Source organism: Panthera leo, chromosome A1 (assembly GCF_018350215.1).
Source record: "Panthera leo isolate Ple1 chromosome A1, P.leo_Ple1_pat1.1, whole genome shotgun sequence".
Classification (NCBI taxonomy): Eukaryota; Metazoa; Chordata; class Mammalia; order Carnivora; family Felidae; genus Panthera; species Panthera leo.
In genome coordinates, this window is record NC_056679.1 from 136,110,915 (window position 1) to 136,132,137 (window position 21,223).

At 38.3% G+C, this 21,223-nt stretch overlaps 2 protein-coding genes across 9 annotated transcripts in view; one reads left to right on the forward strand and one right to left on the reverse strand.

Annotated features, from left to right (window-relative positions):
• Positions 1–995: 995 nt before the first annotated feature.
• Positions 996–7,895, reverse strand: SERF1A (small EDRK-rich factor 1A). The gene is made up of 4 exons (XM_042955866.1): positions 7,830–7,895; positions 4,666–5,050; positions 3,762–3,870; positions 996–1,259 (listed from the first exon to the last, which is right to left on the reverse strand). The coding sequence occupies exons 1-4, from the start codon at positions 7,893–7,895 to the stop codon at positions 1,187–1,189; spliced, it is 633 nt and encodes a 210-aa protein (XP_042811800.1). The 3' UTR covers positions 996–1,186.
• BDP1 (B double prime 1, subunit of RNA polymerase III transcription initiation factor IIIB) overlaps positions 7,667–21,223 on the forward strand; it is an 88,984-nt gene continuing 75,427 nt past the window's right edge. For 6 of the 8 annotated variants that reach the window (XM_042940649.1, XM_042940641.1, XM_042940651.1 and 3 more), the window contains exons 1-7: positions 7,691–8,105; positions 11,337–11,610; positions 12,968–13,077; positions 14,205–14,264; positions 15,415–15,543; positions 16,714–16,847; positions 18,516–18,610. In XM_042940649.1, the coding sequence (XP_042796583.1) occupies positions 7,894–8,105; positions 11,337–11,610; positions 12,968–13,077; positions 14,205–14,264; positions 15,415–15,543; positions 16,714–16,847; positions 18,516–18,610 (1,014 nt within the window). In that variant the 5' untranslated portion in view covers positions 7,691–7,893. The other 2 variants (XM_042940646.1, XM_042940678.1) reach the window with 2 other exon arrangements.

Consider the following 21,223-nt stretch of genomic DNA (forward strand, 5'->3'; position numbering starts at 1 on the left):
AGGTGTTTACCCAAGGGATACAGTATGCTGTTTCAACGGGGCACATTCACCCTAATGTTTATAGCAGCACTATCAACAATAGCCAAAGTATGTAAAGAGCCCAAATGTCCATCAACAGATAAATGGAAAAAGAAGATGTGGTATATATATATATATATATATATATATATATATATATATATACACAATGGAGTATTACTCGGCAATCAAAAAGAATGAAATCTTGCCATTTGCAAATATGTGGTTGGAAGTAGAGGGTATTATGCTAAGCTAAATTAGAGGAAAACAAATACCATAGGGCTTCACTCCTGTGAGGACTTTAAGGCACAGAACAAACGAACCCAAGGGAAGGGAAGCAAAAATAATTTAAAAACAGGGAGGGGGACAAAACAGAAGAGACTCAAATATGGAGAACAATCGGAGGGTTACTGGAAGAATTGTGGGAGGTGGGATGGTCCAAATGGGTAAGGGGCATTAAGCAATCTACCCCTGAAATCACTGTTGCACTATACACTAACTTGGATGTAAATTAAAAAAAAATTAAAAAATTTTTCAAATTAAAATTGTGAAAACAAAAAGACATGGAAACTACTCATTATGGGAAAAAAAAAAAAAAAAAAAAAGCAAAGGATACAGCTCAGAGCCTAACAAGTGCTTTGTATTCATGAATTATCAGTATGTAGAAAACCTGGAGATAGGATTTCAGAAATCAGACCCATCAGGAATCTTTGTGGATGGGGTGCCTGGGTGGTTCAGTTGGTTAAACGTCAAACTCTGGATTTTGGTTCCAGTCATGATCTCATGATTTGGGAGACTGAGCCCCTGCTTGAGATTCTCCTCTCCCTCTTCCCTTTTATTAATAAAGTTGACTTTAAGACCTACATTAAGTTAATGACAAAGATTCTTGATTTAAAAGAGATTATGTTAGCTTATCACATTACCTCTCTGTTAGATAAACGCTCACTGCTGATAAAAAAATAACATTCAACAATATGTCTCATGCATAGTTTTTGTTTTATTCTTTGAAGAATGGTTTTGAAACATCACACTAAGTCAGGCTGAGAGGTAAAGTTTAAATAGTTTTGTAAGGACATGTTGTAACATAGGACTGCTTACTCCACGGAATTTTAATCAGAGCTTATGATACACCTTGTTGGCAGTAGCACCCAGGTTTGCCAAATAGTCATCATTTTTCTCTCGTCTGCATGGACTTCTTCTCATTAGCTGCCTTCTGCTTTTGCTGCATTATCTCAGAGTCCCTATAATGGGGGAAAAGGCTATAAGTTGTTACAGAAAAACTCAATTTACATTCTCACTTGTTTCCTATACACAACCCATTAAGCATATTAAGATATAATTTAAAAGAAGATATAAAAATTCATGTCTTTGTTTTCTTGGAGACAGAATGGGAAGAAAAAGAATGGAACGGCTTTGAAGCTGGATCTTATTTTGAAAACCATCCCTGTTGTTATGGTCTTGGGCAAGTAACCTCAAAGAGCTTTCAACATCACAACACTACTTACCAGGGTTGTTCTATGAAATAGCTACCAAGGTATATACTGGCCATTAGGCAGCTACATACAGAATAATGGCAATTACTCTTGGTTGTCAACACAAGACCCTTATTTAAAAAAGATGTATTTAATGGCTTTGTAATCAACACCTACGATCTGTTCATGAGTTCCAGCCCTGCATCAGGCTCGTTGCAGACAGCTCAGAGCCTGGAGCCTGCTTAGGATTCTGTGTCTCCCTCTCTCTCTACCCTCCCCCTCTTGTGCGCTCTCTCAAAAATAAACATTAAAAAACAAACACAAAAAGCTTATGTATGAGTATGAAGGAAAAACAACACACCTACAAAAAAAAAAAAAAAAAAAAAGTAGTATTTACTTTTCTGTTTGAAACCAAGCTCTGTTGTGCTTGCTGTAACTTCAGTAATGTTACTGAAGTTCAGAGCATCAGTTTCCTGTTCTATACATTGAGGCTAACATTCCTTCTCAGGGTGATGAGTAGAGGTAAAACGTACATAGTACCTAGAACAGAGCTTTCTAACAAGTGGATAATAATTCAACAGTGATTATTATTGAACCAAGCTAGACTAGATCTAGAGATCTAGACATCTTCACTAAAAATTCCAGGTTCACTGATTGGTACTATGTTCACTTTTACTCCAATGTGAGTAAAGAGAAATTTAAGACAAACCTTATCACTTTAATACCACGGGAAGCATCAAGTGATAATTAGCCCAATGTGGGGCTTCAACTCATAACCATGGGATCAAGAGCTGCATGGTCCATAGACTGAGCCAGCCAGACACCCCAAAACACTGATCTTTAACTCTAGTTGCACATCAGAATCACCTGAGGAAATTTTTAAAGTTAGGTTTAACTTACAATAAAATTTATCCAGAGCACCTGTTATGCCCAGCCCCAAACCAATTAAAGGACTGGAATTAAAGCACAGGCTTCAGTGACACTCAAGGCTTCCCACGTGTTTCTAATGTGCAGGCTTGAGGACCACAGAGAAGCCCTGCTAAAGCATGTGCAGTCACTTCTTCACCTGACCTCCAAGTTGTACATAGACAAAATTAGAGGGGTTTTTTTTGTCTCCCATTATAGCATGCTTTTATGTGTTCTGGAAGGCCTAACAGTGGGGAAACAAACTATTTGTTACCATCTTAAAAACAGAATGCCTATTTGCAATGATGGTTGCTTCTCTTTGTTCTTCCTGTTTACATACTACCTCAACCCTACATGTGTTTTAAATTCCCATTTAAGGGGAGCAGACATTAAAGACCTCTAATAATTTAGAGACCCAACTTTCTAGTTGTGGAAGCACTGACTTTCTCAACAAATTCTGCTTGGAGAGTTCTAGAATTAAGGAATCTCCTGGCCTCAAAGCCATTCTTAATTAAAACTACAAAAATTGGGGTGCGTGGGTAGCTCAGTCCATTAAGCATCAGACTTGATCTCAGCTCAGGTCTTGATCTCAGGGTTTTGAGTTCAAACACCTCATTGGGCTCAGTGCTGGGCAAGAAACCTACTGAATAAAACCTTTTACAAAGCAAAGCCAAAACACATGCTGGCTTTCATTAAAAAACAAAACAAAACAAACCCCCCCAAACCCCAAAAGTACAACAAAGTAACTACAGTGCAATTGTGAGGTATTTGTTTACTACTGTAAAAAGGCAGCAGATTGATGAAGTTGCAAGGGTTTAAGTACACATATCATTTAAAGCCATCTTCTTGGTGAGAAATTTTAAGCTGCGCTCTGAGAGTATTTCTGTATTATTACAAAATTACAATTAATTTTCTATTATTTCTTACATAATTACATATCAAGGCTGTGGACCTTCATTTTCTCCAACCCAATGGATCTTCAGAAATGAATATAGCTACACACACTTTTTTGTGTCTCTTTCGTAACATTTATCCCTGTAATTGAGTCACCTGTCATCCTGACAAGGTTGAGTCGGAGGTCTGCTTTGAAAATGTTGTATCCCTAGCATCTAACAGTGTCTTTCATATGGGAGGCATTCCATTACTTCGCTAAATGAAGTTCTTATGGTTGTGGTGGGGAAGCAGAAGATTCATCCTGGGATTGGGATGACTGTAGTCATATAGTTACAGCATGTGCAGCACAGCTGTTCATCTGTGACCCCTACTATGCAAACTAAGCTTAGTTCTACCCAGGATTTAAAAAAATTCTTTCCATTCTTAAAAGGAAAACTTCAGAAATTTGAAAAATCGATTAGTATCACTTACCTCTGCTTTCTCTGAGAGGTCGTCAAGCTATCCTCTTTTCTTTTTCCCTTGCTAATTTCCTGGGATTTCTTCATGTTTTTCTGACGGGCAAGTTCTCGCTGATTTCCGCCTGCAAAGTTAAACAGTCATGCTCTTTTCCCATTTCAAAAATTAATACCAATTCCGTTAAAAGACTCTTATTTAAATGCATCTGAAGTTAGCTTTTCATTTTTTAACAGGCCAGCAGAGCACTGCACTGAACAGAGTTCCCATAGTAGCCGAGGAAGAAGCTCAGACACAAACACTTCAAGTCTTAAGACCATTATCATACCAATTCAGGTGTTCAATTAATGTAAATACCAGATCACTTATAGCCAGCATTCCACTCCTGTGTCTATATGGGTCAGTACATTCCAAATTAAGGTCTAGCTTTTGAGGAGTATGGAGAGAAGGATAGATACACAGGGAACACAGCTCCACAAGTTGGCCCATCACAATTCCACTGTTAAACGAGTAAACGCAGCGGTTCGGGATACATTACCTCGAAGGGCCAAACAAAAGAACTAAGGAGGGGACTCAACCGGAGCTTCCTGTCCTTCTCAGGCCTTAGGACCTTAAGGACCAACTATAAACCACTTTCTGACCAAGACCCGTCCCGGGGCCGCCGTCTTCACACACCTCACCTCCGGAGAGGTGTTCTTTACCCTGTAAACTCGCACTTGGCCGGCAGGCACATGCCCCACTTCTCAGGCGGGCCCGAAGCTAACCGTCCCTCTCCCTCGGTGGGCTGAAAATGGGGTCCCCGCGCCGTCGGACCTAAGGGGATACATCAGCCGGCTCCCGCCTCGTCTCCAGCCGCGCCTACGGACCTCGGCTTCCTCTGCAGACGCTCCCCGCCGCGTCCCTCACCCGTCCGCATACTCACGGGCCATGCCGACACCCGACCGAACCCAAAAGAGAGCCACTCGGAGAAGCAACGGCCTCCTAACGCGCTCAGCGGTCGTCCTCTCCCGCGGCTCTTGAAGGCTGAGCCCGCGCCGGCCCTCAGCCGGGCTACGCCTCTGCTCCTTCCATCGCCCCGCCCACCGAGGCCCGACCGCAGCCTCCCGCGAGTCGGGCGGCTGACTGCGCGTGCGCCGCTGGGCAGGCGGGGGCGGTCCTCGCGGTGGGTTCGGGGCTGGCACCTTCTGGAGTTTAATCTGGGCTAGCATCCCCTCGGTCACGCAAATTTGGTCGAGTCTAGAAAGCAGGTACTGCGTCTGTGGATTTTCCCCACTGTGTACCGAGCCCTGGGGGTTGGCTAGCCCCCTCTTTTTGGTAACGACAAAAACAAACGCCACTATATCTAACTTTTAGACCAAGAACGTTAGCATTCATTAATCCCCTTGCAGAAGCGGGAAGAGGAGGAAGGGGACAAAACCGATGAAGGGTTAACTCAATATGCAAAAGACAGTTTTGGCTCTTTACATATTTTTTTTATTTCAGCACCAAACTTGTAAGTAGGCTTCATTGTTCCTATTCTGCGGAAGAGGAGATTGAGACTGTGAAACGAGGAGCGACTGTCCTAACAGGTAGGGACTCTTAGAAGTGAGATTTATAGTGAAGATGGATTTTAAATCTGTTAATTTCCCTTTTAATCTCATTGCTTTTGTCGCGGTGGACAGTACCGAAGGAATTTTAGGTTAATGGCTGTATGCTTGGGTTGTATGATAGGAAGGGAATAGCAGGGGATGCAGTTTTATCTCCTATTCACAATAACCTTGGAATGTGGGTAGAAGCCGTGGAACATTTGCCATTGCTAGAAACATGTGCAACGATGCCTGAGGTTAGTTCAATACTTATGTTTTTCATCTCTCCTGTTACTTATTACAAACAAACGTGTAGAGTTAGATCGTACACCCTAAAATCACCTTTTTATAAAGGCTTTTATGTTGGAAAATTTCAAACATCTACAACAGTATGGAAAATACTGCAGTGCATTCTCAAGTATATGTGACCAAGCTTCAACAATTTTTATTTTAACTCCTAAAAGTCACCTATTTTACAGAAGGTAGGACAAAGTGGTGAAGACTTGGAGCTCTGGAGATGGAATGTCTTGGTTGAAAGCCCAGCTCTACTAATGAGTAGATGTGTGCACTTGGGTGTGTTATTTCATTGCAGTAAAGCTTCCATATTAAATGGGAAGGTAAATGTACCTCTTTAATTAACTGAATTAATGTATGTGGAGTACGAAGTGTTCAGTATATGTTAGCACTCAATATGTTAGCTATTATCAATCTTTTAACCTCAGAGAGCCTTGTATGCTTGTCACTCACCTTAAACCCCACCTGTCTTCAATACTGTTTATGAGCCAAGCATCTGATTCCACTTAAACAACCTCTTCTGGAGTAAATTGAGCAGGGGCAAAAGATTGAATTGTGTCCTGGGTCATTGTGAAGAAGGGAGGGAAGCAATTTGGGATTGGAAAGTAAGTGGAAGTGTTATTGTTTGTGTATGTAGTCTTAATTTACAGTCTAATTGACGTTTTTCTTTGCGGTTGAAAATATACTCTGTGAATGGTAGGGATATACTCAAGAGATATTGGGTGTGTCTGCTAGAGAAAACTGAAGACTTTTAAAATTACTCTGATGCCTTTAAGAATTTACTCCACAGACTTGGTTGTGTAACATATCTTAAGACTTTATATTTAATAATAAAATTAGATCTGATTCTGTTCCCTTATTTATAGTAATGACAAATTAAATCCTTGTTATTAATTGCCTTACCTACAGAATTGTGGGAGTGCCCTAGATTCTTAGATGGAACATAACATTTTGGGAAAGGCAATATCTTTATACCAGAATATACTGGGCAAAGCTAAATGGTCCTAGTAGTGGCTACAAGTTTCGTGAGACATCTTCAGTAGGGGGCTCTTTGTCAAGTTCTTGACCTTCTTTAGGTGTATCTGAAGTCCTGTTCCCTCCCCAGATTACTGGAGGGAGCCTACAGAATCCACAGACTTCCATTTTCTTTCCAGTCTTAGAGGAATCTCTTCTCTCTAACGTGCTTTCATCCCTCTTACTCTCAAAAACGCTTCTCTTTCTTCTTCTGGATGACATAGCAACCTCTTTAATTATTTAAAGATTTTATTCTTTTGCCATTAACATAGCAGGATGTTCTTGTAGAGTTTTATTCTTCCAAAAAGGAAGTTGGGCCTGGCTGTTGTAATGAGTCAGGGAATTAAAAAGCTCGCCCATACTGTGTACAGCCAATTTCATCTATGGCCATTTTTCTTCTAATCATGTAAGTCTTCCCTAACCATATTACCTAAAGTAAGCCAGCCTCCCAATAATCTCTTTCATAATACTCTTTAAATTTTTTTAACTTTTTTTTATTTTTTATTTTTTTATTTTTGAGCCAGAGAGAGACACAGCATGAACGGGGGAGGGGCAGAGAGAGAGGGAGACACAGAATTGGAAGCAGGCTCCAGGCTCTGAGCCATCAGCCCAGAGCCCGACGCGGGGCTCGAACTCGCGGACCGCGAGATCGTGACCTGAGCCGAAGTCGGACGCTCAACCGACTGAGCCACCCAGGCGCCCCTCAAGTTTTTAATTATTTTTCATAATCTCTACCCCCAATATGGGGTTCGAACTCATGCCCTGGTATCAAGAGTGGCAGGCTCCTCCGACTGAGCTAGCCAGGCGCCCCATGATTTTCATAGTCTTATAAAGGGTCTTGGGTCTTATAGGGTCTTGACTACCTCCTTTCACTCGTTTCTGTAACTCCTAGGGACGCTGGGAGAGGGGGAGAGCTGACCACGGAACATCTCAATTTCCGGTTCACTAGTAACTCTGTAGTTTGACAGTTACCATGGCTCCGGGCGCTGTGCGTCTTACGCTTTTCCTAGGCGCTGGGTGATGGCGTAATCAGTTCCGGCGCCCTACGAGGGCGGGGAAGCAAGGTACTGGGGGAAACTTAGCAGGGTCATGAAGAAGAGGCGGCGGCGGGAGGAAGGAGGAGGTGGTGGGGGTGTGAACCTGCGGTAGCTGCCCGCTGGGCTGGTGGTGTGGCCGTGTGGAAAGGACGTAGTTCTTAATCCCTTCTCCCGGCAGCAGCCGGGGCTCGGGGCTGAGAGCGGCCGTGGGGCCGCCTCCCCGGGCCCCCTGGCTCCGCCATGTTCCGCAGGGCACGCCTTAGCGTGAAGCCGAATGTCAGGCCTGGTGTAGGCGCCAGGAGCTCCTCCGCTCCCAACCCCCAACGTGGACAAGAGGCTCCCAGGGCCCCGGATCCTGCAGCCGCTTCTTCCCCGAAGCCAGCGGAGTCTACAGATGTGTCCCCGTTGGATTTCGGGGGAACGGAGCCGCAAGAAAAGCCTCCCAGGAGCAGGTAAGAGCATGCAGAGAGGAGCATTTTCATCTGCCCCGCCTCTCTGGGCCTGTCACCCGGAATATGACCCCATGAATTTACTTTAGGAGTATTCTGTTGCTTGCATTAAGTCTTACAGTTGAGACTCTATGAACCTACTCCAAACTGCAGTTTGTCACTCTGGCCACAGGGTGTGGCACATGTGGATTTTGTTAAAGGTCTGTAGTTTCTCCGGGTGGGAATCTTGTCTTCAAGTGGTGGTGAGAAAGAGTCCAGGTGCAACAGTCTTGATGTGAAATTTACACGTGGTAATGTTAGACAGCTTAGATTACTTTGCGTAGTTTTTTTTTTTTTTTTCTTCCTTCTGGAGCACTTTGCAGGGGTAGGTACTTTTTTAGATTTTCAAAAAAACATTTATGTAGTCTTAAAAGACCAGTGTTACATTGGTTATGCTGAGTTGTGTCAATGGGGAGGAGATACAGCTACTTGATTTGATTCCAGGGCGTGCCCCTTTATAGTGGCCATGTTTTCTGAAGGGAAAAAGCATGTGCTAATACCACATTTGGAGTCTGGATTTTTTTTTTCCTTTAAATTTTTTTTTTAATTTAATGTTTGTTTATTTTTGAAAGAGCGGGAGAGGGGCAGGGAGAGAGGGTGACACAGAATCTGAAGCAGGCTCTGAGATGTCAGCCCAGATTCCAACATCCGGCTGGACCTCACAAGTACAGAGCCCAACGCAGGGGCTCGAACTCACAAACCGTGAGATCGTTACCTGAGTGAGCCTAAGTGAGACTCTTAACCGACTTAGCTGCCCAGGCGCCCTAGGATTTTTTTCGTAATTTAACAGTTTATCAGACTTTGCCCAGGCAGAATTTGCTTATCTGTAAAATGGAAATAATACTCTCTGATTTGGAGAGCCAAGTTATTGTGGAGTTTAGAAAAAACTGACAAACTCTTGAATAGGACATGGCAGAATAGTTGTCTACAAAAAGTTATCTTTTTAAAATAAAAGCAATGGTAGTAAATAACAAAGTAGTTAAAATTAAGCCATTTTGGGCTACTCATGGTCTCTGTTTCTGTAATACATATGTGAGGAAACCAATAAAAATGGATCATATTAAATAACAATGAGATGGTGTAAATTCTTTGTATGCTCTAACCAGAAGGTGAACATTTTATCCTTTTCTTTTTGGCCTAACTTCCTCTGTTGGCCTGAACTGGTGCTGGGTATAGGATGTTATTTTGCCAGCTTACTGATACTTAGTAATATCCATGTTTCTTATATGAATATTTTTTCAAAATTACTCCTCAAAAAAGAAATACAAGTAACAGTCACTGTTAATAAAGTTTGCAGAGATCCTGTTAATTACATACAGATGCATGATGATTGATAATTTAATAAATTACTCTGATTCTGTAGTCTTGAGACATTAGAGGTTGGGAATATTTGCTTTCTTAGAGTTGGCATTTAGGGAGTATATTTGATTTTTTTTTTTTTTTTTTTTTTTTACTATGTGTTTTCTTTCTTTGTGGGTCTTTGCAGCTGTAAAAATCTATAGGGTATATGTTTTGTCCTCAATGATTCAACATAATTGAATGAAATGCACATGATGCATGTATCATTACAAAGCCTGATCTCGGTGTCATAACTTTGGGCCCTATGTTGGGTGTAGAGATTACTAAAAAAAAAAAAAAAAAAAAAAAAATTAAAAACATGGAGCTATCCTGCAAATAACCTGGAAAGGTTATTCTATAGGTTTAGGCATTTTCAACTTTTTTTTTTTAAATTTTTTTTTTTTAACGTTTATTTATTTTTGAGACAGAGGATGAACAGGGGAGGGTCAGAGAAAGAGGGAGACACAGAATCGGAAGCAGGCTCCAGGCTCTGAGCCATCAGCCCAGAGCCCGACGCGGGGCTCGAACCCACGGACCGCGAGATTGTGATCTGAGCTGAAGTCGGACGCTTAACCAACTGAGCCACCCAGGCGCCCCAGCATTTTCTACTTTTACATAAAACTAATAACATGAAAAATGTAGACTGCTTTTAATTCTTACACCCTCTCTCTTCTTGACTTAATTTGCTTTCAGGCCATTCCTGAAATGTGTGTATCCAATCTGAACCATATCTAATATGTATTTTGGAGTGACTAAGTACTTTTTTAAGTTAGGAGTTTGATAGCTGTGTAAGTATTCATACCAGACGAAAGAGGAATGATTTCTACCTCAAACAGTATTTGATTTGATTAATGTAGCTCAATGTATATTCTCAAATACTGTAGTAGAGATATTTTAGAAATTTGATGTTTTGTATGTTTGGTTTGACTCCTCTCAGGTTGATAAAGCAATTTATAATTTAGATCAGCTAGGGGGATGTCAATATAGATTATAAACTTAGTTTTTGAAAAAATAATTGTTGAGGCACCTGGGTGGCTCTGTCGGTTAAGCAACCGTCTTCATCTCAGGTCATGATCTCACGGTCCGTGAGTTAGAGCCCCGCATCGGGCTCTGTGCTGACAGCTCAGAGCCTGGAGCCTGCTTCAGATTCTGTATCTCCCTTTCTCTCTGCCCCTCCCCTGCTCTCCCTCTGTCTCTCTCAAAAATTAATAAAGATTAAAAAAAAAAAACTTAAATAAAAATTGTCAGTTATATAGTGATTCAGAGTAGGGTCATGAAGTTTTAATTTGTAACTTGGCCTTTTGTTTTTCTTGAACGAGTTAGGATGAGCATAAACTTATATGTTCTAATGCACTAAGGGACTTGACGTTTGAAAAAGATCAGCAGTCTTTGTTAGAATTTATGTATCTGTTAAAAATTTTAGTAAAGGGATGCCTGGGTGGCTCAGTCGGTTAAGCGTCCGACTTCGGCTCAGGTCATGATCTTGTGGTTCACGAGTTCGAGCCCCGTGTCGGGCTCTGTGCTGACAGCTCAGAGCCTGGAACCTGCTTTGGATTCTGTGTCTCCCTCTCTATCTGCCCCTCCTCCACTCACACTCTGTCTCTCTCTGTCTCTCAAAATATAAACATTGTCTCTCAATGTTGTCTCTCAAAATAAACATTAAAAAAAATTAAAAAAAAATAAAAATTTTAGTAAACAAAATTTTTATTGGAATCTGTCATGAATAATGTATATCTCAAGTCGTTGATTGTTTTAATAATGAGATTTTACTGGTTTAGATTTTTGCCGGGCTAGTTTTTAAAACTAGAATATGAAAGATCCATGGTGTCCTTTTTTTTTTTTTTTAAATTTTGACAGTGATGAAAAGACTGACAATGAGAATTATGTTGAAGAATCCAGTAAGTCTTCCTCTGCTGTTTCACAGAGAAGAAAGCGAATATCAAGTACTACTCTGGTTAAGCCTGGTGTCAGTGTTCCTTCAGAATCTCATCCCTTATCTACAGTTAATCAAGAAGTTCCACAGCCAAAGCCTATTTCAACAAAAGAGAAACAGCCATGTTCAGACAGATACCGAATATATAAAGCCCAGAAACTAAGAGAAATGTTAAAAGAAGAATTGAGAAAGGAGAAGGTAAGGGAGAAAAATCACATTTGACTGTTCCTACTAGGTTTCTGTTTTTATGTTAGGCATCATTTGGAGGATTAATATCTGTAGTATTTAATGGAGCATAACCAGTTAATGTTCCTTATTTTAATAGAAGATCCCCTTTTGTGAACTGAATGATTAATAAGCGCGATGGACTTAATAAGCTATTTTTTCTGCTATGTTAATTTTTATATTCATCTATATCTTTGATTTTGGTGAAGGCCAAAAATAGAAGGTCTGTTTCTACACACATAGAAAATATACAAAGCATATTTATAAAATAAACTTTAAGTATCATTTTTCGTTACATGAATAGCATTCATTTGAATTAAGACAGATATACTTATTTGAGCAAAATGAATTGGTAATATTTTATAAATTGACAGTATGGAAATTATAAATGGGAAAAATTTGCATTTATGTGTATAGTAAAGCTCATCTTTTTAATCTTGACGATCGATTATTTTTCCAAGATTGCACTGTACCAATAGTGAAGCATGTAAGCTCTGCAGTTAGATATTTAAGATTTGAATCTTAGAGTCATCCCTTAGTATGTGTCGTTGGGCAATTTAATTGATTTTTCTGTCTGTATCCTCATTTGCAAAATAAGAGTGATGATAGTATATATCTCATTGGAGGGTTGTAAAGATTGGATGAGTAAATATATGTAAAACACATTAAGACTAGTGCCTGGCAAACAGAAGGAGCTTAACAAATGTCGGCTTTTATTATTACAAAATCCCCTTGTTAATTCAGAGGAAGGCACTTAGCATGAGTATGGTGCTTTATATTATTTAATTCTATCATCTTTGTGTAGTAGATACCGCTGTTTTATGCAGGTGGAAACAAGTTTAGAGAAGTTATTTGCTTTGTATCACATATCAGTGGGATTTGAATCTATATTGTTTAAAATCTAGGTCTCTAAAGATGTTCTATAGAATCTGCTTAGGTAGATTTATTTTCAGGAATTAAAAAATTAAACATTTGCTTTAAGAATTTTGTAAAATTCACAGAAATCTAGTTCATTACAGGGTAAACAAAAACTATGTATTTATAAATTCTTCGCAAACTATTATAGTTAGAAGGCACTAGTAAGTATGATTTTATATGTTGAGCTTTTATCCAGACCTAGACACTTTAGTTTTTAAAATCCCTTGATGTGCTACACTGTTTAAGAATGCAGTTTATGAAGTTTGTCCTAAAATTGGGAAAAATCGTGGTAAGAATAATACTAAATCACTTGCAATGAATATAAGAGTGGGATATACCTTTGAATATAGTACATGTGAAATTCTGCATTTATAAAAGAAAAGTGGATCTTTGTGTGTGTTTGTGTGTCCAGAAACAATGGAAAAACAAATATGCCATAAATGAAAGTCAGAAGCCACCAGATCGTTCAAAAATGACTATGAGAGATTTCATATATTACCTGCCAGATAATAATCCAATGACGTAAGTAAATTTTTCTTGTCCTTTCTTTGGGTATGTTGTGAGTTAAGTATCACTTAGAGTACAAGTTCGTGTTTTCCAAAAGTATGTTGACAAAACTTATAGCAAATACGATGTTTTTTCGATAGAATTTTTAAACAACATTTAGTTGTATTTCAGGTAACTGCTTTCTTGGGATGGTGCCCTTTACCTCTGAAATTAAAAATAAGTTTCCTTTATTTTATTTTATTTTATTTTATTTTATTTTATTTTATTTTTAACATTTATTTATTTTTGAGACAGAGAGAGAGCATGAATGGGGGAGGGGCAGAGAGAGAGGGAGACACAGAATCGAAAGCAGGCTCCAGGCTCTGAGCCATCAGCCCAGAGCCCAACGTGGGGCTCGAACTCACAGACCGCGAGATCGTGACCTGAGCTGAAGTCCGATGCTTAACCGACTGAGCCACCCAGGCGCCCCAAAAATAAGTTTCCTTTCTTACATTACCAAAATGTTACAAAACTAAACAACTTTAATCAATACTGCAGTTTGTGTTTCTTGTACACTATACCCTGATTCTAAAGGAACACTGTAATTTTTATGCTCTACCTCCTAATTATTTATAGTAGATATTATTTATCTTCTAAGAACAAAGCTTCTTTAGTAAAGTTAGCCTGAGGAGGCAAATGGTTTATAATAAATCTCATTGTTATGTTGTTGATGGTTTAGCAGGTGAATGCAGGAGTGTAGCTTTTTTCAGGTTTACCAGGTCTTTGGCTTGCTGCCGAAGGGCCAGAAGCCTAGGTGGTAAGTTGTTTGACATATAGAATTTGGAGATAAGCCATGTAGGTTGCTTCAGACATGAGGACTGGGAGAGCCTCCCTTCACTAAGGAATTAGAGAGTCAAAACGTTCCTACCTAGGGCATAGCAGGTTTATATTTGATGACAAGGTTTTTGACTGAGAAATTGACTCTTGGGCCACACCGTTATTAATAATAGTGTTATGGTTTATCATATAAAAAAAATGCAAGTTAAAATAATTTCCTTCTTGCCAATGGGTAGAATTAACAAGATATATATTGTTCATTTAAAAATATTTTTTATATTAAATATTAAATTGTCTCACATTTAAAAATGTTTGTTGTTTATTAGTTCTTCACTGGAACAAGAAAAGAAAACTGAAAAATCATTGACACCAGTCCAGACAAGAGAGTAAGCATTTTATCTTAGTGTTTTTTTAAAATAAGTTTTTTGATGGGTACAGTTTTAAAAAAAAGAAATCAAATGATGCTTTTTGTTATAGTCAAATTGCATGTGATAGGAATGTTTAGATAGAATCACTAGCAAGAATAAAACTTACTGTCTGATTTAAGAGTCTCATGCTCTACCGACTGAGCTAGCCGGGCATGTCTGATTTAAATCAAAATGTAAGGCGGCCCATACTGTGTATTATATATGGAAATGGCCAATGGTGTTATTTTAACGAAACCTTATATTTTATTTTTATTTATTTTTAAAATATTGTTTTCTTTAATATTTATTAATTTATTTTGAGAGACAGAGTACGTGTTCATGATTGCGGGGGGAGAGGGGCAGAGAGGAAAGAGAATCCCAAGCAGGTATTCCCAGAACTATCAGCATGGGGCTCCATCTCCACAAACTGTTAGGTCATGACCTGAGCTGAAATGTTGGATGCTCAACAGATTGAGCAACCCAGGGACCCCTCAACTGAAGCTTTTAGAATTAAAAAGGATTTTGTTTTGTTTTAGAATAGCATAATAAAACAGTACAAAAATCAAATGGAACAAAAGTATACCGAGAAGTCTTCCAACTCTGTTTTTCTGTCATCTGGTTCTGCTGCCTGAAGGCAACAATTGTTACCAATTTTTTAATGTATCCTTCTAATTCTATTCTGTGTCTAAACAAATAAACGTGTATATATTTTTCTTTTTCTTTCCCTTTTATAGTTTTTAAAATAAATTTTTTTAATGCTTTTATTTATTTTTGAGAGAGAGACAGAGTGCAGGCAGGCAAGGGGCAGAGAGAGGGAGTCATAGAATCCGAAGCGTGCTCCAGGCTCTGAGTTGTCAGCGCAGAGCCCGATGTAGGGCTTGAACCCACAAACCACAAGATCATGACCTGAACTGAAGTCGGATGCTTAACTGACTGAGCCACCCAGGCACCCCATAGTCGGGGAAATTCTTATAACCACGTCCTTAACGTGTAGTATCTTTACTTAGGGTATAGGGAAAATTGGAAATCAAATGAAGGTTGGATTCGAAGTAATTTATTTCAGAAGTTGATAGTACTCAGGAGATCCTTCTCCTGGATATATGAATTAAGCTATCTTTACATTCGGTAGGCAAGAAGGTAAAAGTACTCCTGATGCTGAAGGTCATGAAGAAGTAGAAGAAGAAGTGGATGACGGGCCATTGCTGGTTCCTCGAGTAAAAGTGGCAGAAGATGGTTCCATTATTTTGGATGAAGAAAGGTAAGTTAAAAAAAAAAAAAAAAAAAGAGATTGTGGTTTCAAACATAAGAACAAATGTGCTTTGTCTAATGAGAGAGATTGAATTTCTGCATCATTCATGGTTACCTGACCATATAAACACTGATGCTTATATTTTTTAATGCATGTTATAAATAGAAAGATGAGTTAGATTCATTTGTAATTTTTAGCAATTTTTATGCTGTGTTTTTTATAAGAAGATGGTACTGCTGATTCGTCATCCATTAACCTTCCACAATTGTTTTACTAACTTTACTGGTAATTGGGATGAGCTCCACTAATTATATGCTGGTCTCTACTGATGATACATTTCAAAAATTGGCTCAGTCTTGAAGTCAAAATTCAGGTTTTCTTATTATTAACTAATACCATATTTTGGTGTGTGGTTATAACTAATGAAAATGCAACAAATGAATCAGGTTTAATCAGGGTTAATATTCTATATAACTTTTGTTATGACAAGGTTTAAATTCACTTTGTAGTTTCTCAGTTATAATATTAAATTTTTCAAATTTGGCATTGTGGAATTTGTTGTTTGTCCAAAGTGTGTTTTTTAAAAAAGAAGATAAATTCACGAGTAACTAAATATAAAAGAGGGATGTAAAGTAGTCTGACAGTTCAGTATAAAAATCTTTTTATAGCCTATAAAATTCTACGATAATGAAACATAAATGCAGTACTTTTAATAATTGTGTGTTTTTTGCCATTATTTTGTGATGATCATTTTACTGGTCATTAAATAGTTAAAAGCATTGTACTGCTTTGTTTACAGGAATGTAGAACAAAAACTATGAGATGCTTATGTTTCTCATCTTGGGTTTAGTATGATAAGGTAATATGTGTTAAATGTAGGGGACATACAGAAGTCAATAAAATTTAAGTAATTTTTTGGTGGCGCAAAGATAATGTGTAAATTTTATATTGCTATTAACGATTTCAGAAGAATGTTGGCATTTAATTTTATTACTTGGCAATCACATTTTAAGTGAAAATTAACAGAATCTTGGAAAACATGCATACCTCAAGTATATATTATTATACTTTTGTTCCGATTCTGTCATGGCACATTTCAAAATATAACTATTCAAATATCATGTATTATTTTCTTTCTTGTTCTAAGTGCAAATCTATTTAAAAGTGTGTCTCTTTCAGTTTAACTGTAGAAGTTTTAAGGACAAAAGGCCCCTGTGTTGTTGAGGAAAATGACCCCATATTTGAGCGTGGTTCTACAACTACATATTCCAGCTTTAGGAAAAACTATTATTCTAAACCATGGTCAAATAAAGGTAACTAATTTTCATTTTAAATGTTGTGGATATTTATTTGAAGTAAAGTGAATTATTTTCTGTAAGTAAATAAAATGAAAACCGTGTTATTTTCTGTCTAGCTAATTTTATTGGAACTGACCTCTGCATCCCTTCCCCCCCTCCCCCCCTCCCCCGCCACTTATTATGGAACTCCATCTCTGGCTTTATCTTAGTGATCTTTTTAGGAATTAGCATTATGGTAATTTGGGCTAGAGTAGTCCTCTCTGTCAAATCCCTGTATAAAAAATAACATGGAAAACAATATTTCTAATACTCATAATAATGTTCTACCTTAGATACTATTGTATAATAGAGTTTCTAAGGGTCAAAATTGTGCTGTTAAAAAGCATATACTACTTTTTTTTAAGTTTATTTGTTAATTTTGAGAGAGTTAGTGCAAGCAGGGGAAGGGTAAAGAGAGAGGGAGAGAGCGAGAATACCAAGTAGGCTCTGCATTGTCAGCATGGAGGCTGATACAGGGCTTGAATTCATGAACCGTGAGATCAGGACCTGAGCCAAAATCAAGAGTTGGTCACTTAACCGACCGAGCCACCCAGGTGCCTGAAGCTTATAATACCTTTTGAATGGTATCACTTATTCTTATAAAAAATAATGCAGGTTGTTTTTGGGGAAAAAATGAAACAGAGTAATTCAGGACAACAACAAAGATTCTATACTTTCCTCCTCTGTATTCCCCAATCCTATTTTATTGAGGTTACTTCTTTTAATAGTTTGTGTTGTTTTGGTTACTTTCTTTCACATACTACTTAGTGCACCTTAGTTGCTTATGTTAAAGCGGTAATATAGTGGCTGTGACTGATGGTTTTCTTAAGAACACTTTGAGACCAGATAGGCAGAATGTTGTTTTCTTCTTCTTCCTCTTCTCTTTCCCCTTCTTCCTCCTTCCTCTTTCTTCTCTCCTTCCTCTTCCTTCTCTCCTTCTTCTTCCTTCTCTCCTTCCTCTTCCTTCTCTCCTTCCTCTTCCTTCTCTCCTTCCTCTTCCTTCTCTCCTTCCTCTTCCTTCTCTCCTTCCTCTTCCTTCTCTCCTTCCTCTTCCTTCTCTCCTTCCTCTTCCTTCTCTCCTTCCTCTTCCTTCTCTCCTTCCTCTTCCTTCTCTCCTTCCTCTTCCTTCTCTCCTTCCTCTTCCTTCTCTCCTTCCTCTTCCTTCTCTCCTTCCTCTTCCTTCTCTCCTTCCTCTTCCTTCTCTCCTTCCTCTTCCTTCTCTCCTTCCTCTTCCTTCTCTCCTTCCTCTTCCTTCTCTCCTTCCTCTTCCTTCTCTCCTTCCTCTTCCTTCTCTCCTTCCTCTTCCTTCTCTCCTTCCTCTTCCTTCTCTCCTTCCTCTTCCTTCTCTCCTTCCTCTTCCTTCTCTCCTTCCTCTTCCCCTTCTCTTCCCTGTCTTCCTAATTTTAGCTTCTTGGTATGAGTTTATAAATTTCTTATGTTTCTGTATAAAAGTTTAGACATTATTTTAGATGCATGAAGTTCTTAGCAATAAAATTGACTAAAGATTTCCTGGCCTTTAATAAAAGACTATTAGACACTCTCAAATTTATTTTTAACTCAAAATATATACTTCATGTAAGATTTTTTTTTCCTCTGAAATATTGGGATTAATTTTCATTCTTTCTAAATCTTTTATTTTTACAGAAACAGATATGTTTTTTTTAGCCATCAGCATGGTAGGAACTGACTTTTCTATGATTGGACAGCTTTTTCCTCACAGAGCAAGGATAGAAATTAAGGTAAAGTAAACCCAATACATTTGTTGATTGGAAAAGGACCAAAAATTACTAATACTATTTTTTTAACTTTTGTTTAAATCTCAGTTCATCCTTATTCATTACTAGTTTTGAGTACATGTGTCCTTTTTTACAGGTCAGAAAGTAATGCAGTATTACTGAGTTCTAATATGAGTACAATCTCGTTACCTTTAGTGTATTATCTATGTCTTGCTCACTTCTAGAATGGATTTTAGGGAGTACCCATAAAACCACTGAATCTAAGATAAAAGAAGCATTATGTAACGAAGAGGGAAGAATAAATGTATCAGAATACGTATTTGGATTAAGGGTAGCTTTTGAACAGAGTGTATTGCTTAATTTCCTAGGAAGGCATGAAGAGAGGCATGCTAAATTAGATAATTCCCATGATCTGATCTAACTGTTGCTTTCTTAGACTACCTTAACTTTGTGGACAGGGCCACTATTAACAAGAGCAGTGATGTAAATTAGTGCTTTACTATGCCTAACAGAGTGAGTAGTGTTCTCTGTTTTATTTTTCCCTTTGTGAGAAACTTAGTTACAAGTTTCCTGGGATGGAGTACATATGAGTGCACACTATGTTGGCCGTCATGCATTTTCAATTAAAAAAATTTTTTTTAATATTTATTTTTGAGACAGATACAGAGCATGAGTGGGGGAGGGGCAGATAGGGAGAGGAAGACAGAATCCGAAGCAGGCTCCAGGCTCTGAGCTGTCAGCACAGAGCCCAACACGGGGCTCGAACTCACAAACCATGAGATCATGACCTGAGTTGCAGTCGTTTGCTCAACTGACTGAGCCACCCCGGCGGCCCTATGCGTTTTCAATATATTGTGAGCTCTTTTTTTATTAAAAAAATTTTTTTTTAATTTTTTATTTTATTTTTGAGAGGGAGAGACACACAGTGAGAGCAGGGGAGGGGCAAGAGAGAGATAGAGACAGAATCTGAAGCAGGCTCCAGGCTCTGAGCTGTCAGCACAGAACATGACATGGGGCTTGAACTCACAGACTACAAGACCATGACCTCAGCCGAAGTCAGACACTCAACCGACTGAGCCACCCAGGCACTCCTATAGTGAGCTCTTTATTCAACCATGGGTTTTTTTTCCTTCATTAATTAAACTATCAGGAAAGACAGATGTTTTGTTCTTGTGCTACCCTAGGCATGGATCCATCACCTGGGGACCATTATATGGTGTAATGGTTATTCTATTTCTGCAAAAGAAGAATTGTTTATATTATCTATGTTCCTTTTCTAATGTTGATCTTTGATATAAGGAGAAGAAAACGTTAAAGTATGTGAAGGCTAGAAATTGTCTAGGGGAGCTCTCTGATCTGAGTAATTAATGATAAATTTGTCACTAAACTATTTCTCCCCAAAATTGTTTAGACTCCTCCCCTAAGTTTAATGTAGTTCTAACAAATCTTTGGGCAAAATTTAGAAAAGTGAAAATTTAGACTAGTGGATTGTATTGGTTTTCAAATATCAAACCAGACTTGTGCTATTCTTTCTGATGTTGGATTTTATTATATTTTCTTGAAAAATTTTTTTTTTTTTTTAAGGTCATAGAGAGTGCATGCACGTGAGCCAGGGAGGGGCAGAGAGAGACGTGATCAGGGGATCTGAGGGAGGCTCTGTGCTGACAGCAGCCAGCCTGATGGAGGATTCAGACTAATGAATTTATGAACGATGAGGTCACGATCTGAGCCAAAGCTAGATGCTCAACTGACTGAGTCACCCAGGTGCCCCTCTTGAGGATTTTTTGCATCTTTGTTCATGAGGGATATTTTGAATATTTATTTATTATTGATTTATTTTTGAGAGAGGAGGGGGCAGCGAGAGAGAGGGAGAGAGAGAATCCCAAGCAGGCTCTGCACTGTTAGCACAGAGCTTAATGCGGGGCTGGAACTCATGACTGAAATGATCTGAGCTGAAATCAAGAGTTGGACACTTAACCAACTCAACCAGCCAGTCGCCCTATGAAGGATATTTTACAACTTTCTTTTAATGCCTTTATCATATTTTGGTACCAGGATTATGCTGGTTATAGAAAATGAGTTGGACAGTGTTTTTGTCTTTTTTTTTTCTTTTATCTGAATGAATTTAAGATTAATACTATTTCTCCTTTAGTGTTCAATAGAATTCAACAGTGAAAACCTTCAGACCTGTAATTTTCTTTGAGGAAGGATTTTAAGTTCAGTTTCTTTAATACATATAGGTATATTCAGATACTCAGTTTTTTTCTTGTCAGTTTTGATGCTAAGTTGTTGAATTTATAGGCATGAAGTTTTCATACTGTTCAGTAATCATTTTAATTTTTATAGGATATTTCTCTTTGATAATTGACGTTTTCCTTCTTTTTTTTTCTTTGTCTTGCTAAGGGTATTTTGACTTCCCCAAATCTTTCTAATGAACCAACCTGTAGTTACAAGTTTTTAATTGTGGATTTTCATTTTTTTAACTCTTCAACATTTACTTCTATTTATTCTGCCTTTGATTATATTCTTCTTAAGATGAAAATTTTGAACATTGACTTTTAGTACTTTTTTTCTAATTAGACATTTAAAGCTATACATTTTCATCTGAGTCCTGCT